Source organism: Protopterus annectens, chromosome 10.part0 (genome assembly GCF_019279795.1).
Source record: "Protopterus annectens isolate FY-2018-M chromosome 10.part0, PAN1.0, whole genome shotgun sequence".
In the NCBI taxonomy this organism is placed as follows: domain Eukaryota; kingdom Metazoa; phylum Chordata; order Ceratodontiformes; family Protopteridae; genus Protopterus; species Protopterus annectens.
The window spans coordinates 341,031,136-341,051,902 of NC_056744.1; the positions used below are offsets into that span (position 1 = coordinate 341,031,136).

The 20,767-nt window shown below is 45.6% G+C and overlaps 1 protein-coding gene across 3 annotated transcripts in view; it reads right to left on the reverse strand.

Annotated features, from left to right (window-relative positions):
• The window catches only part of LOC122813109 (quinone oxidoreductase-like protein 2), a 666,821-nt gene that overhangs the window by 584,327 nt on the left and 61,727 nt on the right, over positions 1-20,767 (reverse strand). For all 3 annotated transcript variants that reach the window (XM_044085237.1, XM_044085238.1, XM_044085236.1), the window contains exons 2-3: positions 5,727-5,877; positions 1,998-2,094 (exon numbers count right to left, since the gene is read on the reverse strand). In XM_044085237.1, the coding sequence (XP_043941172.1) occupies positions 1,998-2,094; positions 5,727-5,877 (248 nt within the window). The remainder of the gene's footprint in view (positions 1-1,997; positions 2,095-5,726; positions 5,878-20,767) is intronic.

The window sequence follows — 20,767 nt, forward strand, 5'->3', positions numbered from 1 at the left end:
GAGGGCAATCATCCTAGTACATACTTATGAAACCATAAACCTAAGAAAGAAGCCAAGTACTCAGGAGAGGAGTTTGACCAGGTTCTGATGCTGACTGCCCCAACAGCTTCTACCTCCTCACCTCAGGAGAGGTTTTATGAAAGGACAATGCTCCACATTTTGTTTTATACAAATGATGGAAAGGCAATGTTATACCAGACTCTCCTGAGCTACAGAGTAATTTGGCACATCCAGAACAAATCCTGGGAGGTTTGGAGTAATGGACTTATCTTACTCACAAGGGTGAGACTATGCGGAGCGCTCACCCAGCAAGCTAACTACTGTTTTTTTTGGTAGCAGTACTGCATTGGAAACAGTTAATGACATTATCCATGAATGGAAGATGCTACACACTCTCACACGGACACACACACACACACACACACACACACACACACACACACACACGGGCGTGCATGTGCACAAGCAAAGAAGGAATGGCACTGTGTTACGATTATGTAACAGAAACAAATTACAGCCTTTAGCAAAAGCATAAGACAAGAAAGCAAAGTTTATGGTTAAAATAACTGTGGACAGAAGATACCCAGCTGAAGACTACATGTATCAAATAATGTACTGGGGTATTGGTCTTTCTCTGTATTCTTTCAGTTTCATTAGGACAGTGACTAATTACGCCAGTGATCAGAACACTGGGACTTTTACCAATCCAGATACTGTTTACTAACACTGTTTACTAACAGTTTGAAACTGTAGATCATATAAACTGGCTGTCCAACTAGGGCTCCTTTTTCTCTTTCCCAAATTACAAGCTTTCACTCTTTCTTCACCTCTGTTAGCTGCCTGAATAAGGTCCCTTTCCCCCTCATGATTCCAAGTTTTCCCCTCCATCTTCCCTTCTTGTTGCTTTCACGACATCTTTAAAAACAGGCTATAAGCTAATAATGCATTTCTTCCTGTAGTCCTCATTCTTGTGTTTCGGATCCATCTGCATAAATGCAACTCTGAACAAGTAAACTTAGCAACACTATTACTCTAAGGTAATCCTTGAAAAACACAAACTTGTAACTTGTGGGGTGGTTACATCTGAAATGAAAGCACTTGCACCTTGTGAAATTACCTGATTAACAGATTAACAAAAAACTCAGTGCTGTGTAGTGCCTTATTAAAAGACTCACAAATGTGCAATATCCATTAGTGCTTTCTATTCCAAGTTTTCCATACAGTCTCCAATAACCAACATCCACAGGCTTATAACTGTTACCCTCCTCTCTGCCAATTTCTTCCCAAGTGTGTATGTGTGTTATGCTTAGACTTTTTTGTTTTCTCACTCTCATTTATAAGTTTCATTGTAAAGTGATCACGTGTGTGTGTGTGTGTGTGTGTGTGTGTGTGTGTGTGTGTGTGTGTGTGTATGTTATGCTTAGACTTTTTTGTTTTCTCACTTAAGCCGCGGTGGTGCAGAGGTAGCATTGTTGCCTCACAGCAAGAGGTTCTCCTGTTCGATTCTCGGCTGGAGTGCCTTTTGTGTGGAGTCTGCATGTCCTCCCTGCGGTCGAGTGGCGTTCGAAAGACATGCGTGAATGGGCGTACCTTCGCTGAAGGCTGGGCGTCGGGCTGTCAACTTGGCCCCATAAAAAAATCTACTGCCAATCATTAGCGGACCGGAGTTCCACTGTGGTGACCCCCTAACCTGGAAAAGCCGAAAAGACAAACGACAACTCTCATAAGTTCCATTGTAAAGTTTTGGTTACTGCAGTCTTCTTAATCATAGGACACCCCCCTCCCCAAAAATAATCCTTCAAATATCCTTCATTTCATTATTTCCCTTCCCAAGACACAGGTATCCTTTGCAATACGAGTCTTGGCCATTGCTGAATAGAAACCACCACCAAAGAAGGTGGATGACACCAATTCAGAAGTCTTAACTCCTCCAGAACATACAATACTTAAGGACAGCAAGGTGACATGACATACTCAGAAAAAAAAGTTCATCATACCTGGGATAAATGGTAGTGGTGGCCATTCTGGGTACTGACCCTGACACGAAAGAATGTCACCCAAATTTACTCCACAGCAATGGATATCCACTCGAACCTTCAAAATGGAATTTAAGAAATAACAATGTTACTCCTATGGCAAACAATGGAAACACTGCACTATCAAAATTACTAAAACAAGGTAACCCCAAATGTAGTCAAATGGTCTAACCATAACTTTAACCAAAAACAGTAACTGAACTAGCAAACACCATAGGATAAACAGAAACACTTGACAGGACAGAAGAGAAACACACTAATGCAACATCAATATACTTAAAATGTTGCCACGTCAAGTTAAGAACAAGCCATGATAACTAACAAGACAAAGAGAGGTTAAAGCTAGACTGACAATGACCTGCTGTCATTAATCTGAAAAAGCAATGGGAGTGAGCAAGCAGGATGGGCTGCCACTGGCATTGTAAAAGACGTGAAATAATAACACTCCTATTCACACGCAGCTACACCAACATGTCAGCAATGAAATCTACATTATTACCATGAAACTACTGCTCAGCAAATCAGGAAGAAAATAAAACAGACAACCGTCAGCAGCCATCCCAGGGGTGTCATCCCATACCCACTCAACAGCGCCACAGCCATCACTATCCACCAGATCAGCACTCTTCAGAGAGATGGGATTTTGGTATACTCACTGCTCACATCATTATTTGATAAGTGATGCCACCCCAGGGATGGTGGAAGTAAAGAAAATAAAGTGGGAAAAAAGTACAGGCATGGATGACTGGCATATATGGAGGGTGGAAAGAGTATGGAGGGCAAGAAATCTTTATCATACAACTGCTCATCAAAATAATTACAAGAACAACAAAATAAGCCATGGATATCTGTGTGCATTATGTGGTTGTACCTACGTATATGTACATGTGTGTGTATATATATATATATATATATATATATATATATATATATATATATATATATATATATATATATATATATATATATATTGGCAGCCACGGTGGTGCAGTGGTTAGCATTGTCGCCTCACAGCAAAAGGTTCTCCGGTTCGATCCTCGGCTTGGGTGCCTTCTGTGCGGAGTCGGCATGTCCACCCTATGGTTGCGTGGGTTTCTTCCGGGTGCTCCGGTTTCCTCCCACATCCCAAAGACATGCAGTAGGTGGATTGGACACTCCAAATTGGTCCTAGATGTGAGTGCGTGTCTGTGTGCCTTCTGTGGAAGGTTGGGCGCCGGGCTGGCAAATCGACACTGTAAAACTCCACTGCTAATCATGAGCGGACAGGTGATCCGCTGTGGCAACCCCTACCCCTAACCGGGAAAAGCCGAAAGAAGAAGAAGATATATATATATATATATATATACATACACATACATACACGCACACACACACATGTATATATGTGCGTGTATATATATATATATATATATATATATATATATATATATATATGTGTGTGTGTGTGTGTGTATATGTACATACATACACGTACACGTGTATATGTATGCTTACACACACATTATATATATATATATATATATGTGTGTGTGTGTGTGTGTGTGTGTACTAATACAGATCCAAACTCCCAAATATTGACATTAACAAAGTCAGCACTGAAATATCAATTTTGCAAATGCCAACATGCTGCTACACATGTGCCAATCAACAATCTCAGGATATGAAAAAAATTTTTAAACAAAAACCAATGAAAACATTGTTTCCTGCAAGGGGGCAAGTCCCCCGCCCCCTGCTCCCACCACGCCCTGTGCTAATTTTATATAAATAAAGATATATATATATATATATATATATATATATATATATATATATATGTGTATGTGTGTGGGTCAGAATGACAAAGAAATCAGGTGATATAAACGACTGAAGCTACATTTGATGGAAAGTACCTTAGACTGAAAAATAATTTCATCAAAAACATTCTGTATAATGTATGTACCCTAAAAGGCTCTTCTGTAGGGGGACAAGCGTCCCTGCAGCCTCCACACCCCCTTACTTGCATATAATTAATTCCACTGTCGAACACCCATGGAGAAAAAAAAAAACAAAAAAACACCTCACGCACTCAACCAAAAAACAAACATCTGCAGATCAGGAGATACAACACGATGGTGCTCCTTGCCAAGCCACACAAAAAACATCTAAAATCACTTCCCTTACAACTCCCATTATCAAAAATGACAGCAACAATACTATCTATATAGTTCTACAATTGTCAACAGAATGGCTTTTCAAAAAAGTGAAATACTTTGAATCAGATGTAGTTTCAGTCGTTTATATCACCTGATTTTTGTGTGTCAGTCAAATGCAATCAAGTGTCACATAACCATAACTCACTCACACACACATACACATACTATATATAGATATATACATACATATTATATACAGATATGGCAACACATGCATGTGCACACATACACACATTATATACAGACACACACACACACATATATATATATATATATATATATATATATATATATATATATATATATATATATATATATATATATATATATATATATATATGGCTCTACTGCTTTTAGTCGAATTATAGGTTCATACTAGGCTATCTGCCCTACGGCATTTATAAGCCTAGCCAGAATGTGTTTGGCTTTCGCCACCCATTTTAAATTAATTTTGCTATGCCCTTTTTCGAGGTTAGTATACTGTGCCTCTGTCTAACAGTGACACAGAAGTGATACCCGGGGTAAACCTACGATCTCCCATCCACTCATCAAGATTCCTTTTCAAGAGAGTCAATTAGGGACTCTGCCTAACCTGGACTGGGATTTTATTCCAGAGTGAAGGGAGCCTCTGGGTTATGAATCTGTCCCTCCAGCATGTCCTATTTATTTTAGTGCTGAGGTTCAAGTCTCTTGAGCGCGTAGCTCGATGGGATTTGGATTTTCTGAGGTGCAGCATGTCCATTAATTCCGGGTTGGACATGGCTTTATACGTCAGGCACAGATCGCCCCTGAACAGGCGGTATGCCACTTACATTTGGCCGAAAATGATTTCAGGCAGCCCACTTCACTGAAACCTCATTTGACTGAAAGCACATTTGGTCAAAATTGGTATTTAGCCTCTGCCCCACTGCAGTGTGACCCTGGAGTGAGAATATAAAGTTAGGGGGGGGTGGGCACAGCCCCCACAGTTTGCAACCAGTTTTTACTGATGTTATATGTTTTAATGTATTTTTAATGGATACAAATGTATATAACAGTGCATAAACTGCAATTATGTGGGGGGCTACGCCCCCCTCACCCCCCACACCACCCCAACTTTATATTCTTACTCCAGGGACGCACTGCAGTGGGGCAGGGGCTAATTACCATTTTCGACCAAATGTAATTCAACCAAATGTGCATTCAGTCAAATGAGGTTTCAGTGAAATGGACTGACTGAAATAATTTTCGACCAAATTAAATTCGACCAAATATAGTAGATCCATCCATTTTATATATATATATATATATATATATATATATATATATATATATATATATATACACACACACACATATATATATATATATATATATATATATATATATAGATAGATATACACACACACACACACACATACACATATATATAGATAGATATAGATACACACACACACACACACACACACACACACACACACACACACACACACACACACACACACACAGACTGTTATACCTCATTAGGTTTCAGAGGAGAGGCCGGGATATCCTGAATGAGCAAAGGCTTTTTCAACTCTGTGCAAACTGCTGCTTGGTACTTTCGAAAGGGTGTGGAGAAAACATTAACTGCTGCCAGCTTAGGCATCCCCCTCCATGAAGCACTGTTCCTGCAAAACAATAAGAAAACACAGTTTTACTACCACATAAGTTGTTCCTGTAAACACTTCTGTAACAAGAAGTTATGTACTCACCATAATGTTCGATGTATGTAGTCCGTCTCGCCTCACATTCTTACCCGTGGGTTCGGAGCAGAATATCGGCTCCGACTCAGCCAAACTTTTCTAGCTCGAAGTCTTCTATTGGCTGGGCTAAGAAGGTATCCCACGCTGCACTGCTCCATATCCCCAGATCTAGCTTGCTGCGAACACACACTCATACCCCATGCATAACAACATCCAAGTAAAGAAGACTAAACTAAAGGTGAAGGGAACTCTAAAAACCAGACCTAATCTCCAGATCCTACAGGAAGGGGGAAGGTGGGAGGGTAAGTAAGAATGTGAGGTGAAATGGACTACATACATCGAACGTTATGGTGAGTACATAACTTCTTGATGTTATGTAGTCCAATCTCGCCTACATTCTTACCCATGGGACAGCGTCCCCAGCACCTATATCCTGGGAGGCTCAGAGGAAGATACTCCTGAGTACTGTGGAACCAAAGGAAGACCTGCCCCTAGACACCATGTCTAGCTTGCAATGAGTAACAAATGTGTGAGGAGATGCCCAGGTAGCTGCCGCACAAATATCATCCATAGACAATCTGGCTTGATAGGCTGTAGATGTAGATACAGCCCGAGTAGAGTGAGCCTTGACCGGAAACGGTAGGTCCTTACCTCCTGAGGAGTAAGTGAAAGAGATGCAATTTGATATCCATCTGGATAGGGTGATTTTGGAGACAGGGGACCCAATTCTGTTTTCCAAAAAGGAGACAAACAGTTGATCAGATTTTCGGAGATCTTTGGTTCGGTGCAGATAGAAACGTAACTGTCTGTGTACATCCAACTGATGAAATTTAAATTCTGCCTTGTTTGAAAAATGGGAAAAAAACACTGGCAACTCAATAGATTGATTAAGATTAGATATGGACGCCACTTTAGGAAGAAAGGAAGGGTTTGGTCTAAGAGAAACCCTGTCTTTATGAAAGATAAAGTATGGAGGTTTGATAGAAAGAGCTTGAATTTCTGAAGCTCGTCTGGCCGATGTGATGGCTATTAAAAAGGCAGTTTTCCAGGTCAAGAATTTTAAGTCACAGGTAGCTGCAGGCTCAAAGGGTGGTGAAGTAAGGGCTTGCAGAACAAAATTTAGATCCCAGGGCATGATCGGTTCTGAGACCGGAGGATGGAGTAACAGAGTGCCTTCAGGAAAGCCTTACAGAGTCTGTGAGCCATCAGACTACGCTCATTAGCAAAATGAAAATTAGAAATCACTGCCAACTGAACTTTAATTGTAGCGGATGCTGAGCCCTGCTGGAAGAGCATAGACAAAAACTCCAAGACTGAAGCAATTGGGGCGGTGCAAGGGTCAATTCCTTGGGTATGAGCCCAAATAGAAAACCTCTTCCATTTGCTAGAATAAATCTTCCTAGTAGAGGGCTTATGAGAGGAAGATAAAATATAAACTACCTCAGGTGAAAAGTGATGAAGCCTAACTAATGACGGAAGTGGAGTAGCCAGGCTGTCAACCAGAGGGTTAGCAGAGAGGGTGGAACTGTCCCGACATGTGTGTCAGTAAGTCTGGTTGTGTCAGAGTCCAAGGTGCGTACCACAATGTAGGGATGGAGAAAGGGGAACCAGACTTGACGAGGCCAGTGTGGAGCAATTAGAATCATTCTGCTTCCCAAGGATTGCGCATTCTGAATCACTTTTGACAGCAAGGGAAATGGAGGGAAAGCATAAAGCAGACCGGAGGGCCAATCGTGGACTAGAGCGTCCCTGGGTGACTCCCCCTGTGGGGGGATCAGCGTGAAGTAGCTGCTGCATTTGGCATTGAGGGGGAGGCTTGCCTTCTAAGGGTGACTCCTGAGCTTGCTGCCCTACTCGCTCCCTCAGCTGCATATGAAATGAGCCGCATGGAGGAGTTAACGATGGAATTGAGGGTAGACACCTGGGCGTTAACCATCTGGGCCACCTCCTCAGACACGTTACCTGCAAGAGTATCTCCTAACTCCTTGAGGAGATCTCTCTGGAGCCAAGAAAAATAAGACAGGTAGTTCAGCGACCGTAAGGTAAAGGTTGCTGACAAGAGGGTATGCTTCCCGTACTGGTCCATGGTCCTAGACTCCCTGTTAGGAGGATGGACGGAGGAAGAAGTCTCGGCTACTTCCTTCTGTGTGGCCGCCGCCACCACCATGGCATCCACAGGGACTCCTTTAGACAAAAAGTCCTTACCCAGGGGAGCAGACAGAAATGCATTGGGTCTCCTGGGTACGGGTTCCACAGAATCAGGGTTCTCCCACACCCTCCAACAAATGAAATCCAGGAGCTCGAAGTGTGGGGACACCCAGGAGGTGGAGGGCTGAGCACCAAAGGCCTTCAGGAAGACCGACTCCTCCTCGGAGGGGGCTTTGGATGGCCAGTCACCTCTTTGTTTCAATATCTCCAGGATGTCGGAGAAAGAAACATATGACTTGGGGGACCCCTCCGATTCCTCAATGTCAGTATCTGAGGTGAGAGACTCATCCTGGGAGTCTATGTGCTTCTTCTTGCACGTTTCCTTTCTAGGGGGCTCCTCAGGCAAGAATTCTAAGGGGACCTCAGAAACTTGGGGACCACTCGTGGGGGTATCCCTAGGCCTTGGGGCTCCGCTGTCTACAGATACGTGATCAGAGGCTCTCTCCGGAGTGGTAAGGGACAGAATGACCAACCAGCATGATGTGGCTGAAGATCTGGCCAGCGCACTCCGCATGGCCTCAAAGGCCACCCCCCCCCCGAGTCTGAGGACTAGCCAGCCTCCGAGACCATGACAGGAGTCGGGGTTCCTCGAGCCGAGGCACCGAGCGGGAGACTAGGAACCGGAATGTGTCCCGAGGTGTCCCCCTCGGGCCCGACTGAAGAATCCCGAACCCCGTGGACGGCGCCAATGGGGTCGGAGCTGACGTCGGCACCGATAAGCCCCGAGGGGCCATCGGAACCGATCTAGGAACATCACATGGAGTGGAACATTCCGGCTCCGAAAACAGACGTGCTCAGAGGAGGAATAATCAAAGGTATCGGGATAGGCTTCGGAGCCGACTGGGACGGAGCCGAGAACAATTTTGCCAAAACCGGTGACTGAAGGCGCCTCTGCACCACCCTATCGACATCCACATCTGAAAGTGTCCTGGAGGATTTGGAGGACAGGGAGGGAGATCGGGATCTCCTCTCAGGTGACACTAGTCTAGTACTGGGAGATTGGCTCCGAAGACGTTCCAATATAACTGGAGCCGACGCCGGTTCTATCAACACCAACACTTCCTGCGGACTCGAGGACAGTGGAGCCGAGGAGGTCGAAGCTAGTTTTATAACTTTCTCTGGTGGCTCCGAGGAGACTGAAGGAGCCAGAGATCTCTTTTTAGATTTTGTGGATTTTGGTTTTGAACTGGAAGCAGAATCCATGGCCTCTTCGAACGAGGGGTTCAAGAGTCCCTTAAGAATTAACTTATTCTTTCTTTCTTGGAGCCCCCTGGGACTAAAAGCATGGCAGAAGCTGCAGGACTCCTGCAGGTGGATTGCTCCCAGACAATAAACGCATACTGAATGTCCATCGGTGATGGACATCTTGTAACCACACTTAGAGCACTTTTTAAAACCCGAAGGTTTGTGCTCCTTGGAATCTTTGGACATTTTGAAAGATCAATCTCAAATACCAATATAATGAACAAGTCACTGTCTGACTGGAAAAACAACTACAGTCACATAAAACACCACTAAGCGCGAAACAAACTTTCCACAACAACAGCACACACAATCCTCAGAAGGGACACACACTAAGACGACTAGAGCTAAAAACCTCTAACTAAAACGGTTTTTAGACCAACTCGCATACAGAAGGGGAGACGGACACTAAAACCTCTAACTCAAACGGTTTTAGATACTGAAAACAAACAAAGGGACAAGAAGGGGATGGACTAGGTCCTCTAACTGAAACGGGCCTAGCCCGTTAGAACAGCTACAGAAAAACTCAAAACAACACCAAATAGAAATAGCTATTAAAATAGCTTTTGTTTGCAACAAATTTTCTCAGAAGAATTAGAAAAAAGGGTACTTATCCACAGCCAAGAGCAAAACCACGTCCGAGCTACACGAGCGGCAAACAAGATCTGGGGATATGGAGCAGTACAGCATGGGATACCTTCTTAGCCCAGCCAATAGAAGACTTCGAGCTAGAAAGGTTTGGCCGAGTCGGAGCCAATATTTGGCTCCGAACTCATGGGTAAGAATGTAGGCGAGACTGGACTACATAACATCAGCTGTTTCAAGACTCAAGACAAAAGACTTAGACATAGAGCCCCTGAAAATCATAACCATGGGATCTTCCGAAGCAGGGCAAGCATCGAGTATAAGAGAAAGAGGCACCTGCTCTACTGTAACCCCACAACTGCTCCATTTCTCAGAACAGAAAATCAGCATTCTTAATGTGCTTTATTAAAAACAGCTTGCTCAATAAAATACTTTTTTTTTTTTTTTTTTGCAACGGGTAAAACAAGTTTTGTTTTATTTTATCTTTTCACTGTACTACAGCTATGCATTCTGTACTGTCCATGTTCCATTTTGGTACACAGCAGAAGTGACTTAAAATGTTGATAGATATAATTACAATTTTTCCACTACCAAAAGCTTAAATCATTTAAAGTAGCACAGCTAATAATCCCTTAAAATGTTTTAACCTAAATACCCAGGACCTCTGCAACATAACAGCTTAAGCACATGCTTCGATTACTCTCCACTCCCCGTTACAGTATGTTTAGACTAGTCTGGGAAAGCAGACGTGCAGGTCGTATATCAGAAGTGCAGGTCATGTAGCAATAATGCATAAAAACAATCTCAGTTTCCACCTCTACCAAATAGCATCCCTAAATTTTCCAGTACACAAATACTAATCACCCAACTTCAACCAAACCCAAACAAATCCATGCGTATTGTAACTTTATCTGTCCCCACAAACAATAACCACAGTGCAAATGAAGACATTTTATCTTGGTTATCAAAATACATTAAACTAGAAACTATCTTACTTCTGATGTTAATATAAACTGGGCTGCACTAAATAGGTCTTCCAACTATTCTCTCAATCTTTATAATTTCTCTCAACTCATTGCCACTCCAACCAAGTACTGCAATGGCAACAACTGTTTTATTAGTCTTATACTGGACACTTACTACCATCCCCAATAAAATCACATAGTCAGGCACTCTACCTGACCTTTATAATTAAAAGGTACAACAGAACAACTAAAAACTAGTTAGAAACTTTTAGTTATGTACTCACCATAACTTCAGATGTTTGGGATCCATCTCGCCTACATTCTGAATGATGGGTTCGGAGCCGATCCCTCGGCTCCGACTCGGCACGCTTATGCCAAAGAGCGAAGTCTCTTATTGGCTGAGCTTACTATATCCCAGGATGCACCACTACCAGTCCCCCAGATCTAGTTTGTCCGCATACATGCACACACGCATACCCTGCTTATATAACATCGTCAGATGAAACAAGATAAAAACAGTTGAACTCAAAACCGTTCAATCTCTTCTGATCTGCAAGGCAGGGGAAGGAGGGTGGGTATCAGGAATGTAGCGAGATGGATCCCAAACATCTGAAGTTATGGTGAGTACATAACTAAAAGATGTTATGTGATCCTATCTCGCCTACATTCTGAATGATGGGACAGCGTCCTAGCACCTGAATCCTGGGTGGCTCACTGGAAAACACTCCTGAGTACCGTGGAACCAAATGATGCTCGTCCTTTAGATGCCACATCCAATTTGTAGTGGGAAATGAAAGTGTGCGGGTTGGACCAAGTAGCCGCAGCACAAATTTCGAAATAGCGAGTTTGGAATGAAAGGCTATAGAAGTAGCCATAGCTCTGGTAGAATGAGCTTTGATAGATGATGTAAGATGTTTATTCAAGAAGAATAGGCCTGAGTTATGCAATCTCTGATCCATTTTGAGATTGTAGCTTTTGTGATGGTTTGGCCCAATTTATTATCTGAGAAGGACACAAACAACTGGTCTGACTTACGGTTGCTGAGTCCTGTCTAAATAGAAGCGTAATTGCCTGTGAACATCCAATTTATGGAGAGTGTATTCTGCTTCATTAGAGAATTTTGGAAAGAAAACTGGTAGTTCTAGAGATTGTTGAAGACAGAAACTAGAGCAGACCTTTGGGACAAAGGATGGATTAGGCCTAAGTGATACTCTATCCTTGTGGAAAATCAAGTACGGTGGTTTAATAGACAGGGCTTGAAGCTCTGAGACTCTTCTTGCAGAAGTAATAGCCACTAAGAATGCCGTTTTCCAAGACAGATATTTTAATTCGCATGTAGCAGCCGGTTCAAAGGGGAGATGTTAATGCGCTGGTACCAAATCAAGATCCCACGGAGGTGCAGGATGAAAAACTGGTGGTCTTAACAGACTCGCACCTTTAATGAACGTTTTGCATAGTCTGTTGCTCATCAAAGGAGGATCCGTGGATTCATGGAATTTAGAGATAGCAGCTAGTTGAACTTTAATAGTTGAGACAGAAGATCCCTGATTAAACAGGGATGTTAAGAATTTCAAAACCTCTGGGACAGGAGCAGTGATAGGGTCTAAGCCCTTGAGTTGAGCCCAGATAGCAAACCTCTTCCACTTACTGAGGTACAATTTGTTAGTGGTGGGTTTGTGGGCCGGAGATAAAATGTGAACTACTTCCGGGTCTAGTGTGTGACTTCTAACTAAGGTTGGAAGTGGAGGAGCCAAGCTGTCAATTTCAGAGATTGAAGGGACTGATGCCAATGTCCCGACTGATGGATTAGCAAATCCGGGATCAGGTCAAAGGTCCACGGATCGTCCACTGCATGCTTTTTCAGGTAAGGAAACCATATCTGACGAGGCCAGTATGGGGCAATCAGAATCATTGAAGACCCTAGTTGAGAAGCTTTTTGAATAACTTTGGGAAGGAGTGGAATTGGAGGAAAGGCATAAAGTAGCCCTGTTGGCCAAGGTAGTGCTAGAGCATCCATGGCTGGTACTTCCTGATGTGGAATCAAGGAGAAGAACCTTCGGCACTTGGTGTTTTGTGGAGTTGCAAATAGGTCGCAGCACGGCGTCCCCCATCTCTTGAAAACCTGGGCTGCTACTGTGCGGTTTAGAGACCATTCGTGAGGAGAGAGAATTGTCCTGCTTAATTTGTCCGCCAATACATTTGACTTTCCCGGGATGTGGGTCGCTACCAAGAAGCGGTTGGTAGCTACAGCCCATTCCCACACTCTCATGGCCTCTCTGCAAAGGGATACGATCTGGTCCCTCCTTGTTTGTTCAGATACCAAACCACCGACATGTTGTCTGTGTGGATGGCGATGATGCCCTGAGGAAGAAACTTGTGTAAGGCCTGTAGGGATAGAAGTACAGCCCTCATCTCCAACACGTTGATGTGGAGAGGAGCTTCTTCCGGAAGCCAAGAGCCCTGAACTAGCCTGCCCAGACAATGCCCCCCCCACCCTATCTGGGAGGCATCTGTCGTCAGGGTAACCACCGGAGGGAGAACAAAGGGTTTTCTAGATCCAAGTTGGATGTCTGAAGCCACCAGCGAAGGTCCCTTTTGCATATGTCCGTAATCATGATGTGATGATTGAGGGGAAGATCCTGAAAGGACCATTGAGTTGACAAGAGCCACTGAAGAATCCTCATGTGTAATCTTGCTAGAGGAACTAAAAGAACCGTGGCAGACATTGAGCCTAAAACCTGTAGGACCATCCTGGCTGGGGCTTTGGATCTCGAGATCAGAGCTTGAACTTGGCCCTGTAAAGTTCGGATCCTTTCGGCAGGAAGAAAGACGCCAAGATCAATCTTGAGTCTATCTCTGCTCCTATAAACTTTATGCGTTGAGAGGGCAGCAAGACAGACTTTGACCAATTGAATGTAATCCCTAGGGAAACACCCAGGAGGATGGTGGCTTTGAGGTTGTCCATTAGTAGATGCCTGGTGGTGGCAGTCAGGAGCCAGTCGTCGAGATAGGGAAACACTTGGAATCCAAGACTTCTCAGGTGAGCCGTCACTACTGCCAAACACTTGGTGAACACCCTGGGGGCTGTGGTGAGACCAAAGGGCAGAGCACAAAATTGGTAATGACTGACTCCCAGGCTGAAGCGCAGATACCTTCTGGACGCCTGATGTATCGGTATGTGATAATAGGCGTCCTTGAGGTCTATGGAGCACATCCAAACATCCTTCTCCAACAACGGGAGAATGGATTGTAACGTGACCATTCGAATCTGGATTTCGTGACGGATTGGTTCAGTCTGCTGAGATCCAATATTGGTCTCAGGTCCCCTGTCTTTTTTGGCACTAAAAAGAACCTGGAGTAATTTCCTGATCCGATCTGGTCTGTGGGGACCGGTTGGATGACTCCTTTTTCTAGCAGCTTTAAAGCTTCTGCGGCTGCTATTTCCCTTTGACTGGGTGGTGGGTCCGGGATTCTCTTGGACGGAGGGGGTGAGTCTTTGAATGGGATGGTGTAACCTCCGGCAATGATCCGAACCACCCATCTGTCCTGAGTGATTGACTCCCAGGCTTTTAGGTGCTTGGCAAAACGACACCCGACTGGCTCCGGAGCAGCACAGCTGGGCAATCCCTCATGTCGTGTGGGAGGCTGAAGAGCCACGAAAGGACTCGCGGTCTCCAGAATTGCGGGGCCCTCTGCCGCCTCTGGGACGGCGTCTCCCTGAAAAATTTCCCGCCCCTCTGCGTCTGGACGGGGACTCTTCCTGCTGTTGGGGGAAAAACTTGCAGATTTTCGAACCACATTTTCCCCTCCTTTGGCCTTGGGGTAAGGCCGAAGGGAGTGGAATAACGGGCCCCTACGGCAGATAACGTTTTTCCCTCTTGCTCACAGCGGGTAAGGGTGTCTTTCACCTTGGGTCCAAACAATGAGGACCCATCAAAGGGAGCGGCGAAGGAAGACTTGAAGGCCTCCAAGAACTGACACAAGCGGAGCCAGGCTTGTCACGTAGAGCCACGCCTGTGCCTGCCGCTCTACCCCCTTCGGCCGCATAGGAAATGAGCCTCATGGACGAGTTAGAAATTGACGTAAGGATAGCCAACTGAGAGCTAACCGACTGGGCTAGCTGCTCAGGTAGGTTACCCGAGGGAATCTGACAACTCCTTGACCAGATCCCTCTGAAGCCTGGTAAAATGTGCCAAGTAATTCAGAGACCTTAAGGTAAAGGCGGCTGAAGTCAAGGTGCGCTTCCCGAACCTATCCATACTCCTAGACTCCTTATTAGGTGGATGGATAGACGTTGAAGCCTCTGCCACGTCCTGTTGTGTAGCAGATGCCACCACCATGGCATCTACAGCCACGCCTTTAGTAAGGAACTCCTTCTCGGGGAGCAGATAAAAATTTATTTGGACGAGAAGGGACTGGTTCCACGGTATCTGGATGTTCCCACGCCTTCGACAAACTAAATCCAGAAGCTCGTCAAGGGCGGAGACACCCAGGAGGCGGAGGGCTGAGCCCCAAAGGCCTTGAGGAGCACTGATTCGTCAGCAGACGGGGGTTTGCATATACAGCCGCCTCGTTGTTTGAGGATCTCTAAGATGTCTGCAAATGAGACATCATCCGAGGACGACTGGGACCCCTCCGCATCATCCATATCAGTGTCCGATGTAATAGACTCGGGGAGTCCACGTGCTTCCTCTTGCACGATCTCTTCCTTGGGGTTCCTCTGAAGACAACTCCGAAGAACCCTCAGGAGGAGGGAACCCCACTGGGGTAACCTCAGGCCTCGGGCTCCGCTGGTTACGGACAGGGAACTGCCAAAGACCCAGTCTCCACGCCCAGGGAAGGTGCTGGTAAAACCGGAGAGATGGCGAAGAGGACTTGGCCAAGGCACTCCTCATGGCCCTGAAAGCCGGACCCCAGAATCCTGGGAGTGTCCGGTCTCCGAGCCATGATAGTCGACGGAAGTCCCGCAGTCAAGCACCGAGAGGGAGGCTCGAACCGAAAGCATAGGTCCCGAAACATCACCCTCGGGTCCAGCCGAAGAAGTCCAGTACCAAACTCGGACCCGAGGGCCCGGTTGGAGTAAGGGTCGGAGCCGACCCTGAGATCTCCACCGGCTCCAACAGCACCTGCTCCACGGAGCCGAAGCAGTCGGAGGAGGAATGGCAATGGGTGGGCCATGGTCATCGGCTCCGAAGCCAACTGGGTCGGAACCGAAACAAATTTTGGAAGACTGGGGACTGGAACAGTCTTTGGAGCACCCTGTCTATATCAGAATCCGACATCCTCAAGACCGAGAGGAAACAGAACGGGTTCGAGAAGGCCTCTCCATCGGCCCCAAGGGACTAGGGGACCGGCTCGAGGCGACTCGATGAGAATCGGCGCTGAGGGAATACTCACACCAGATTCCATCGGTGCCGAGGTAGACTTCGCCGAGGAGGAAGTGTCTGAGCGGGCGACCCTTGTCTGCTCCGAGAGCAGTGGAGCCGAAGGTGACCCGCCTCGATGCCCCAGCCATCGGCTCCGAAGCCTGAGGAGTCGATACTGGTGGCATCGAGGCAGACCGTTCCGACCTCGGCTCCAAAGTCTTTGGAGCCGAAGGAGAGGCCTGCCTAGGTCTCTTGGCAGTCGGATCCGACGGACTGGTCGGAACCGAAGCCCTTTTCTTTTTGGCAGGAGCCGGAGAGGATGCCAAGGCTTCTTCAAAAGAGGGTTTAATTAACCCCTTAAGAATCAATTTATTTTTCCTCTCCTGGAGGACCCTTGAGGAAAAAGCGTGACATACGCTGCATGACTCCTGCAAGTGCTTTGCCCTAGACAATATACACAGAGCAAATGATCGTCAGTAATAGACATCTTAAAACCACATTTCGAACATTTTTTAAAGCCCGAAGGCCTAGGGGTTTGAGACATGATGTTAAACAATTCTTTGACAGGAATTCAAACAACTATAGATTTGCTTGTGATAAATCTAAGCTTATAGTTAAAGTTTAACACAAACACTAGCTGTAAATGACAGGGAACTCTCAACTACTGTAGACTAGAGACCCTGAAAGGTTTTCAAAGGTTGACCGTCTGGGAAGGCCCTGGATGTAAGGTAAATAAAACAAACTCAACCCAATCACACACAACAATCTTCACAATCCAAACGTACACAAAGAAGCGATAGCCGTTAAAACAGCTTTTGTGACCAAAAAACAGCAAAAAACTGACAGAAAAGTAGTTAATAAAAGCTACTCAGCCCAGCCAGCTCGAGACCACGCCTTCGCAGGGAAGCGGCAAACGAGATCTGGGGGACTGGTAGTGGTGCATCCTGGGATATAGTAAGCTCAGCCAATAAGAGACTTCGCTCTTTGGCATAAGCGTGCCGAGTCGGAGCCGAGGGATCGGCTCCGAACCCATCATTCAGAATGTAGGCGAGATAGGATCACATAACATCCTTAGTTTCCTGGTGTGAATGACCTGAGACGTACCTCCCTGGACTACATGAAAAGAGACATAGAGGAGCTCTCTGAGCATGTAGCCCAGGCCGGTATGACCCTGACCTTGAGTAGCATCTTACCCTCACCAAGAATGATACCACAATATGAAGACAAGATGATCAATTTCAATAATTGACTTAAGTATTGGTGTCATTCAAAGGGGATCCAATGCCTGTCAGCCTGGGATGACATGCTCGACAAGCCACGATGCTTCGCTAGGGACGGCTTGCACCTGTCACCCCTGGGCTTTCGGATATTGGCAAAGGCTCTTGCTACCCCCATAGTGCCTTTTTTAGGCAAGGCTCAAAAGACAAACCCACCTCCATAGGTATCACAAGGGATAAGAAACTAAGAGTAATGCTACTCAACGCCAGAAGTCTAAACCTCAAGATGCACGCACTCTAAACTCTCCTTAGCACGGAGAACATCGATATCTGCTCAGTAACAGAAACCTGGTTCAAGGATCCCGGGAGCACCCCAGCACTACCAGGTTATACCTCATACCATGCTTTTCGGGCCCAAAACTTGGACCGAACCACAAAAGGAGGGGGAGTATCAATATTCGTCAAAGATACCCACACCTCCATGTTGGCGGCACAGCACGAAGCATCAGAGACTATCCATGTGCAACTAACAGTGGGTAAAACTGCCTTCCAGTTTATAGCCTGCTACAGACCACCCTCCCAAACCCAGGAACCCCACTCGGCCTTCCTGAGAACACTGGAAAATATGAAGGTCTCTTCAAACACCATTATATTGGGCGACTTCAACTACCCAAACATAGACTGGGAACATTACTCTAGCTCCAACACCCTAGCCCAAAGGTTCCTAGAATTTATAAACTCAAATGCTATGGTACAACTTGTTACCACTCCCACAAGAGGGGAAAACATACTGGACCTGATCATCACCAACATGGGGACTCTATGCTCCAGACCAGAAGTGTATCCCTCACTGGTAAGATCAGACCATAAACTAATCTCACTGGATATTCACATCCCGACCCCACCCCCTGCCCAGAAAACCACAGTGAAAAACTTCTCTAAAGCAAATTTCACACTCCTCAAAACCAAGGTGGAATCCTTCAAAGCCCCCGGAACTGTGGAAAATACGGCCCAGACTGCAGAATCCTTTATAAACGCATTCTATGAACACCTTCAGAAATGCATGGATCATGCAATCCCAAATAAAACCAAGAACCAATCCTCCAAAGGCAGTCTGGTGGACCCCAGCCATAATCAAACTATACAATAGAAGGAGGAAGCTACTACATGATAGAGCAAAATCCCAAAAAGGGAAGGCATCTCTGATCAGTATTAGCAAAAAACTACAGGCACTCATAAAATCGTCTAAGGCCAGCTTCGAGAGAAAAATTGCACAGGACACTAAGGATAATCACAAGGCTTTCTTTAGTTATGTTAGGAACCTGGGTGGGAATTCCCAGATATGCTCAGAATTAGTCCAAAATGACAAAAAATACACCGAACCCACAGACATTGCCAACATCCTAGCCGACAGGTTCAGCGCAAACTCCCCCCCCCCCACCAAAAGGGCAAATATCTATCCCAGCGGAGTGCTGCCCCCCTGACATCTCAGATGTTCAGTAAGAGCCACCCTCTCCAAAGCAAAAAACAAACACAGCATCAAGGGGACCAGACAGTGTCCCGGGCTGCATCCTACATGAACTCCAAGAAGAGCTAAACCCAAACATAAAACTACTGTTTAATCTCAGCCTTACTACAGGATATGTACCCAAAGAGAGGCGTACAGCAACAGTGGCCCCTCTCCACAAAGGTGGTGCCTCAACGGATCCTGGAAACTATCGCCCCATAAGCCTGACTAGCTTGGTCTGCAAAGTTATGGAAAGGATCATCATGGACCTCATAAATAAAGATATTGGGGACCTACAGACACTGGATCCTACCCAGTTCGGCTTTGTTAAGGGCAGATCCTGCCTCTTAAACCTGGTCGATTTCTTTGAAACAGTCACCAAGGCCATTGAGGAGGGGAAGGTGGTCCACACAGCCTACCTGGACCTCGCAAAAGCCTTCGATAAAATACCCCACTCGGGCATTATAGATAAGCTCACCAGCTTAAATATAAACCCCTATGTCACTAGATGGGTTGCAAACTGGCTCAAGGACAGAACCCACATGGTTACAATTGCTGGAGCCATGTCAGACTCCAAACCAGTTACAAGTGGCATCCCACAAGGCTCAGCCCTGGGACCTCTCTTGTTCGGTATATATTTCTCGGAGGTACAGGCCAACACGGAAGGACTGTGGCTGACCAAGTTCGCAGAGGACTGCAAACTGGGTGCCATAATCAACTCTCCAGCTGACACAAGCATCCTCCAAAAGGGCCTCATAGAAACAGACAACTGGTGCCAGAGCCATGGCCTCAAGCTAAACGCCAAAAAGTGTATAGTCATCCCTTTGGCAAAACAAAGTGCCCACAAATTACCACATAGGTGGTAATCCATTAAGTACAGAAGAAGTAATTAGGGACCTGGGGACCCAAGTTGATAGCAATCTCTCATTTGACAACCACGTGGCCAAAGTGGTTAGAAAAACATTTTATATAGCCCACCTAATCATGAAGGGATTCACATCTAGATCAGGGGAGGTCATCGTGCCTCTTTACTCATCCCTCATCAGGCCCATAATTTAGTACAATGCCCTTTTGGGATGCACCTTACCAGACACCTGCAGCAACTGGAAAGACCCCAAAAGTACCTCACCAAGAGGATCAAAGGGCTCAAACAGATGCCATATGCTGCCCGGTTAAAGAAACTCCAGCTCTACTCAGTGGCATACCACCTGCTCAGAGGCGATCTGTGCCTGACGTATAAAGCAATGTCCAACCCGGAATTAATGGACATGCTGCACCTCAGAAAATCCAAATCCCATCGAGCCACGTGCTCGAGAGACTTGAACCTCAGCACTGAAATAAATAGGACATGCTGGAGGGACAGATTCATAACCCAGAGGCTCCCTTCACTCTGGAATAAAATCCCAGTCCAGGTTAGGCAGAGTCCCTCAGCGACTCTCTTCAAGAGGAATCTTGATGTGTGGATGGGAGATCGTAGGTTTACCCCGGGTATCACTTCTGTGTCACTGTTAGACAGAGGCACAGTATACTAACCTCGAAAAAGGGCATAGCAAAATTAATTTAAAATGGGTGGCGAAAGCCAAACACACTCTGGCTAGGCTTATAAATGCCCTAGGCCAGATAGCCTAGTATGAACCTATGAACCTATAAATACAATGATGACTCTTTCTCCAATGCCTTTCCTCAGGTTAAAGGGGGACTGTTTAAAACACTTACCATTAGATG